At 61.7% G+C, this 7188-nt stretch overlaps 1 protein-coding gene across 4 annotated transcripts in view; it reads right to left on the bottom strand.

Annotated features, from left to right (window-relative positions):
• Positions 1-1037: 1037 nt before the first annotated feature.
• Positions 1038-7188, bottom strand: part of PTPRU (protein tyrosine phosphatase, receptor type, U) — a 71078-nt gene continuing 64927 nt past the window's right edge. For all 4 annotated transcript variants that reach the window (XM_004678706.2, XM_004678708.2, XM_004678709.2 and 1 more), the window contains 8 exons: positions 6287-6422; positions 5661-5810; positions 5324-5497; positions 5015-5155; positions 4018-4143; positions 3741-3898; positions 2437-2572; positions 1038-2214 (listed from right to left, as the gene is read on the bottom strand). In XM_004678706.2, the coding sequence (XP_004678763.1) occupies positions 2152-2214; positions 2437-2572; positions 3741-3898; positions 4018-4143; positions 5015-5155; positions 5324-5497; positions 5661-5810; positions 6287-6422 (1084 nt within the window). In that variant the 3' untranslated portion in view covers positions 1038-2151. The remainder of the gene's footprint in view (positions 2215-2436; positions 2573-3740; positions 3899-4017; positions 4144-5014; positions 5156-5323; positions 5498-5660; positions 5811-6286; positions 6423-7188) is intronic.

Raw genomic sequence — 7188 nt, 5'->3', positions numbered from 1 at the left:
GCACACACACGCACGGGTTAGCTTTCACAGGAGCCGAGGCTTACTGGGTGCCAAGAAAGAGCATGGCGTCTCGCTTCCATCTGGGGGTTGGCCAGGCAGGTCCTTCCCAGCTCGACCACGCAGCTACCCTCACCAGACACGCCAGCGAGCCAGGGACCCACGACGCCTCACAGCTGAACCTGCTGTTCACGCGAGACGCGGCTTCCGCATGTCCCCAGCCGGCAGAGTCCCAAGAACGCAAAAGCTGCGATCTCAAGGTCTCAGATTCAGAACTGAGCTGACGTCACTTGTGCCACATCTATCAGTCAAAGCAAGCCACGTGCTGAGCCTGGGGTGTGTGACACAGGTTTCTGACCCATCGAGGGAGGCTCAGAGGTCAGTTCCGACCGAGCAGGCTCTGAGATTCAGACCAAGGACAGTGAGCTGTGCGGGGTTGGCATGACGTCTGTCTAACCAATGGACACGCTGGCACACAGGATGCAAAGAACATCGGTACATTTCAGAGCGAGTTTCCATAGGAAGACACTGAGTTCAGAGGCAAGAAGCGTCTTACCCTGGGTCACACAGCAAACCTGCGACAGAACCAAAGGGTCTGTGTCTCCGCCGGCGAGCCCACCCCACCCGCTGAGGAAGCGGAGGCTGGAGATGGGCTGGAGTCTCCAGCTGAGCCAACATCCCGGCAGGGGTGAGCCTCTGCCCTCCACTGTGTGTTAAAGGAGCCTTTCAGCGCACCTGGCACCACGCAAGCCACTTAGTCGCGTCCTCATCTGAACCGAACAGAATTGCTCCTTTTTCAGGCGGGAAACCAGGCCTGACACTGAGAGGTGGGCCTCCCGGGCGGTCCCCACAAAAGCGGGATCAGGGTCCAGACCCTCGGGCGGGAGAGGCAGCTCGGTGGCCCTCGAGGGTCTCGGGATAAAGCCCCCACCGGAGGGGACCAGACCAGGCTCCTGAGTCCCATCCAGTGTTCTCCCACCGCACCGGGAGGCGAGGGACGGGCGGGCCGGCCAGACACACGCAGGCTGCTCTGTGGCATTCAGAGAGCACGTTTATTTACAAAGCACTTTACAAACACCAGCTTTGCCTCCCCACAGCCCCTGCGAGGTAGGTCAGTAGTCATAGCTACAGTTTACGATGGGGATATTGAGGCACGGAATGGGGTGTGTCCCGCCCCATTGGAAAGAGACCTTCCCACCTACCCATCCAAAAATAACAAAATAAACAAAAAGGCATTGATCCTCCATCCCAAAATACACCATCTTCCTTGGAACTCTGGAGGCGGGGAGCACCCCGACCTAGCAGTGCCCCTCTGCAGTGGGCAGCGTAAGCAGGAGCCACAGGGACCTCAACTCCCAGGGCTGTCACTCAGCCTGGACAATAGTCACTGGTGAAAGCTGAGCAGCACCTGGCCAGTGAGGCCCAAGAGTTACAGGCCGGGGGCCGAGGTGACTTCATTCTGCAGACTGCAGGCAGGGAGGGGTCCCACCGAGGGAGAGGCAGGGTGGGCAGATCCCGCGTCAGGAAGCTCAGCTCACAGGTCAGGAAGCAGAAGTGGGAGGGGTGGTGAGCAAAACGTCCCCAGGGCTGCAGGGGACAGCGATGGAGGAGAGCTCCGGCTCACCCTGGGAGAGCCGGTCTGACCTACCCACTCGCAAATCAAGGCAGAGCGCGTCTCGCCAGGCCCTCAGGGGCTGGGCTGATGGGATCATCAGATGCCGAGCCCCCGTGCCCATCTCCCATGTCCAGAGGAAGCCAGGCGGGGTGGAAAGCTTGGCCTGGCACACACTCTAAGGACCTCACTCATCTGCCAAGGCTGGGAGTCAGGGGGCTCGGCCCTGCACCCCCCAGAGCCAGTAGTGCTGAGCCCCTGTCACTTGGCCAGGCAGTGCCAGGCCTCTCAGCACAGGCCCGCAAGACCCGATAGCAGTGGGGCTGGGCTGCCGTCTTGCAAAGCTCCACCTTATCACGCCACCTGCCCACCTGCTGTGGTGAGAGGCCCCACCCACAGCGGACAGGACACCATGTGGGCTCAGTGCCCACTCCCGTGATTTCCCTGTGGGGTTCCAGTGGAGCAGAGTTGGGGGCGCAGGTCGTCCTCGTTGGTCTGGGATGGGGGCTTGGCCCTGAGTGTGCCCCAGGCCAGGGGCCTCGCTATCTTGTCTCCAGCCCCTCCAGGTACTCCAGCGCCACATCATAGCAAAAGTGGTACTGATCCTGGGGAGAGGGAGAGGAGGACATCACCAGGCTGCACCCTCCCCCCGCCGGGGAGCAGCCATTGCTGGTGGGGAGCGGGAGGTGAAGGCAGCCGTTTGGGCATCACAGGACTGGAACCCAGGGCCCAACCGTGGGCCCAGATGTGGGAGCGTGGGCACCAAGGGACCTCGCCAGACATGGGCTGGGCATTGAAGTGGCCGGGCACAGAATGAAGCTTCTCACCAGGGTCTCCACCATGTTGGGCTTATAGTTCCTAAGTGTTTTGGCAGCAAAGAAAACGTCCACCAGGTTGTGGCAGCGGATCATCTCCAGGACCGTGGCGCAGGCGCAGAAGGTGCCACTGCGGCCGCCCCCGTTTCTTCACAAGAGAGGGAGAGAGAGACATTTGGGATTGGGCCTGGGAGGAGCGGGGGCAAGTCAAAGGTGAAAGGCAGGGCCAGGGCAGCCAGGGGGGAGCAGGAGGGAGGAGGAGGCTGGGGGGGAGAGAGAAGGAGGCTGGTGGGGAGAGAGGAGGAGGCTGTGGGGGCAGGAGGGAGGAGGAGGCTGGGGGGGAGGGAGGAAGAGGCTGAGGGGACAGGAGGGAGGAGGAGGCTGGGGGGCAGGAGGGAGGAAGAGGCTGGGGGGGCAGGAGGGAGGAGGAAGCTGGGGGGGCAGGGAGAAGGAGGCTGGGGGGGCAGGAAGGAGAAGGAGGCTGGGGGGCAGGAGGAAGGAGGAGGCTGGGGGCGGCAGGAGGGAGGACCAGGGGACCCAGAGGTAAGTGATAGGACCTCAAGGCGAAGAGGGCACCCAGAGGCATCTAGGAAGACAGAGCTTGCAGGAGAAGCGCCAGCAGGTCTGCCAGGCGGCCAGGCACACTCCAAGACAAAGACACTGAGACAAACACAGCGGCGAGGGGTCGAGTGGGATAGAGCAGACACCAGGAGAGCAGGAGGGAAATGAGCCCCAGGGAGACTGGAAGAGGAGCCGCGACACAGACGACGCAGACGGGGGTGGGCGCACGCGGCGCCAAACCCACAGCCCCCCACACAGCCCCTCCTCCCGGCTGCCTGCGCTGCGCTGCGGGTTCCGCTTAGGAAGTGGGGGCCGGCAAGCCGCTGCAGGCCGGGGCTGCTGGACTCACTTCGCACCCAGTACGCCCTGCCTGGCACCGGCAGGCGCAGTAACGCTGAAAGCGTGGGGGGCGGGGGGGCACCCAGACACAGGTGAGTGGGTAAACTTATGAGTGAGGCGGTGAACGAAGCCATGGAGAAAGCTGCGCGAACCAAGACGGAACTTCACGGCTACCTGAGCATAGCGTAAAACAAAGACACAAGGCTGAACTGGCGAAGCCAAACACCCCGCCGAGGGCAACTTTCAGGGTGCAAACTGACTAGGTTCCCCCAGAAGCGGCAGGGCCTGCTCGCCTGGTGAGGCAGAGCCAGGCAGCTGTCGGCCACCGGCCACCGGGGCCCTGGTGCCAGCCCCAGGCCCTCTCCCGCGGAGCGCGGCTCCCTGACCCTCGCCCAGCCCGAGGAGGCGGCACTCACAGGCAGTGCACCACGGTGCGCCCGTCCCCGCTCTCCGCCTGCCACTTGTCCACCTCGGCCAGCAGGTGCAGGAAGGCCTTCTTGGAGTCGGGCGTGTCCCGGTACGCCGACCAGCGCAGAAACTGGAAGTGCCGCACCAGCAGATGCCCCTCCTGCAGCTGGGGGCGCGGGCAGCCAGCAGGGGGCGCATGAGCGTGGCCGGACCAGGCCACCTGTGACCTTCAGAGGGCCACGGAAGCCACCCCAGATCCTTGCCCTGGGCTCCCAGATCACTTACCCGAGAGATGTTCTGCACCCGGAAGACACGGGCCACCAAGTCCTCATCCGCTGTCCCTGACACGAACTCCACCTCCATGAGGCCATACTGCTGCCGGCCGGGCTCTGGCCAGTACTGCGGGCATGGCTGGGGGTGCAGCGGAGACAGGGAGCTGAGCAGGCCAGGCTGGGGCAACTGCTGCTCACGCCCACACCCCCAGACCTCCACACCCCCTGGGCCCCCCCTACACTGATCTAGCTGCTCACTCCAGACTCATCTTCAGAGACACCCCCACTTGCAGACTCCCCCGTCAGACAGAGTGCACCCCTGCACCACTGTATTCTGCACAGACACTCGGGGCAGAGCTGAACATCAGCACTTCCAGGGATCTCCCGCTTTGGATCTCCAAAAGGTAACGGGGTACCCCTCTGGCCACCCTAAGCCAAAGGCACCAAGCAAGTGTCCGAACCAACCTCAGAAGCAACTCTCCCCCTCATCGTCTTCACCCCGCATGCGCTGGGCGCCTAGTACATGCTAAGCAGCCCTCATACATCCATGAGGCAGGAACTGTGATAGCCCCCATTTCACAAAAAGGAAACTGAGGCTCAGACAGACCAGTCAGAACATAAGGCGGCTGCAATTTCTGTGTCAAAGCCCCCAAGATGCGCAGTCTAGTTGAGAGACCAAAAAAGCAGCAGCCCTGGAAGGAGCTGCTGGGGTGAAGGCACAACTTGGCTAATTCAGCTCCCAAGCTCGGAGAACTTGCTTCACCGACCTGGGGCTTACCTGCCTCACCTGAAGCCGGTGAGCATAAAGCAACATCCCTGGCACACGGCAGGTGCTCAGGAACAACCACCAGCTTCTCTCCAACCCGACAGCGTCATTTTACAGACAAGGAAGCCAAGACTCCGGAGAGAGGTGACCTGTTTAAGGAGCCCCTGACTTTGGGGGAGCCCTCGTGCACACACTGGGGCCCCGGGCAGCAGGCAGCCTGCCTGCCCGGACAGTGGGCACCCACCCAGGCAGAGTTGGACTGGTGCAGCTGGTTGAGCATGACGATGGAGGTGCAGCCGTAGTCGTAGACCAGCCGCCAGAAGTCGGGCGTGGTGCTCTGCAGCGGGTGCAGGGTCACGATGAAGGCCGCGCTCTGGGTGTAGCTCTGCAGGGAAACGGGACTCAGCGGGGCTGCTCACACCCTGCCCGGTCCTCTGCACCTGCCCGGCCCCCCACTGCTCTGCCCAGCCCACTTCAGAGACTGGCTCCTGGGCCTTCCCAGAGACTGCTGAGTGTAGGAGTCCCAGAGCCCACCCCAGCCCCGAGCCCTCACGTCAGTCAGGGCCGCATTGATGTAGTTGTTGGGGTCCCCGTCGGCAGAGATGAGGAAGGGCAGGCAGCGGTCGGGCGGCAGGACGTCCATGCTGCGGTTCTTGTCCCGGTTCCGGGGCAGCAGGGCGATGCTGCACTCCTCCACGTCCAGCGGCGGCGTGACCGAGTTCAGGGTCTGCGGGGGTGCGAGAGGGTCTATGGGGGTGACGTTCCTCCTGCTTGGCCCTCAATGACTCCTAGAGCACGAATGGCCAATGCACACACACGCGCGCGCGCACACACACACACACGCTCACAAACCACACCTACACACCTATACATGCACAGTGGAGCCCCACCTGGAACTCCTCCCGCAGCTGAGAGGAATTACTCTGAGGGTCAATGCGGATCATCTCCTTATAGGTAGCCTTGAACTCACTGACAGGGATGGTGGTCTCCCCGCACAGGCAGGCCTCCAGGATTGCATCGTGGATGAAGATGTACTGCTCCTAGAATGCGGGCCAAGAATATGAGGAGCCAGAAGGGGACTAGAAGCTAGAGGCTTGGGGAGCAAGCTTAAGGCTGAGGGGGTGCTCTGAGGTAGCACCCAACCATGTGTTTCTACAGGCTGGATGAACCCCACGTGAAACCACCTGCGTCCCTGCATCAGCCTCATGAGAAGTTGTGAAGGGGAGAGGACAACCCAGGGTCACGTGTCTAGTGAAGCTACAAACACCATCTCTGCACTGCAGGAACTATGGCCTCGGCCCTCTGCTGTTTGGCCTGACCCCTCAGAGCACAGGGGAACTGAGTTTGGGAAGACCCTCAGAGGTCGGCAGGTCAAGTTCAGGGTCGGGAGAGAGGAGGGGGAGGGCCTAGGGAGGAGAAGAGCGAAGGACACCCTCTGACATGCCCACCAGCTTTGCATGCCTCTACGAGGAACCCGCGTGCTGGAGGGCAGGGAGTAGGGGGCTGTGTCCCCTACCTCCGTCTGGATCATGTTGACACGCCGGGAGCAGAGGGTCTTCACACAGTTGTAAATGTCCACCACGCCCTCGCACTCCGCCATGTCCAGCATCACATCCAGAACAATGTAGCAGCCTGTGCGCCCAGTGCCAGCGCTGGGGAGAAACCAGCCCCAGGCCAGCTCAGAGCCTGGGGAGACAGCCCAGGACCAAGAAGACGAGAACAGGGAGGGCTGGAGAACAGAGGCCACCTTCCCCGTCTATACCACGCCACGCGGGGGGATGGGGTACCAGAGAGACCCCATGCTGCTCCCAGGGGGAACCAGGGAGAAGGGACAGAGCTGGGGGTGTGTCCTGGGGAATGCGAGGAGGAAAAGTGTAGGGAGGATGCAGAGGGCAGTCAGCAACTCTGAACAGAAGACAAGGACAAAGGTGAAGCTCAAAGCTTAATCCAAGAACATTCCTGCCTCCTGGGTCTCCCTGAATCTCCTGAGCATCTTTCAAAGCCCCACACATTCGTGCCCACTCACATGCCCGGTGGGACACTGTCATTCTTGTGTTGCCAGAGCAGCGACACAGGCTCTTATCATCCCCCCCTCCTGCCGCTCCTGTGGCCGCCTCTCTGGCCTCCCTGGGCTGAGACTGGGAGCTCACTGCCGTGGGACTGTGTGGGTATATCTCTGGGACCCCCACACTCAGCACCAGACAGAGCTGAGTTTAGGGGAAGGGAAACAGATGGTGATGACACCAAGATCTCAAGCTTGAAATTGGTGGTACTGAAGTGCTGAGGATGAAGCGACCAGGTCCCCCAAACACTGGGGGTCGACATTCAGAAGATGCCTGTGGAAAACTGTTCGGACCTATTAAACTGGATGTTTGCACAAGACAGCAATTCCGCTCCTCTACACACCTACACCAAAAG

The sequence above is a fragment of the Condylura cristata genome, unplaced genomic scaffold (assembly GCF_000260355.1).
Source record: "Condylura cristata isolate star-nosed mole 26May11 unplaced genomic scaffold, ConCri1.0 scaffold00008, whole genome shotgun sequence".
Lineage (NCBI taxonomy): Eukaryota > Metazoa > Chordata > Mammalia > Eulipotyphla > Talpidae > Condylura > Condylura cristata.
Note: the sequence above shows the minus strand (reverse complement) of the source record. Positions and strands in the feature narration are given on the sequence as shown.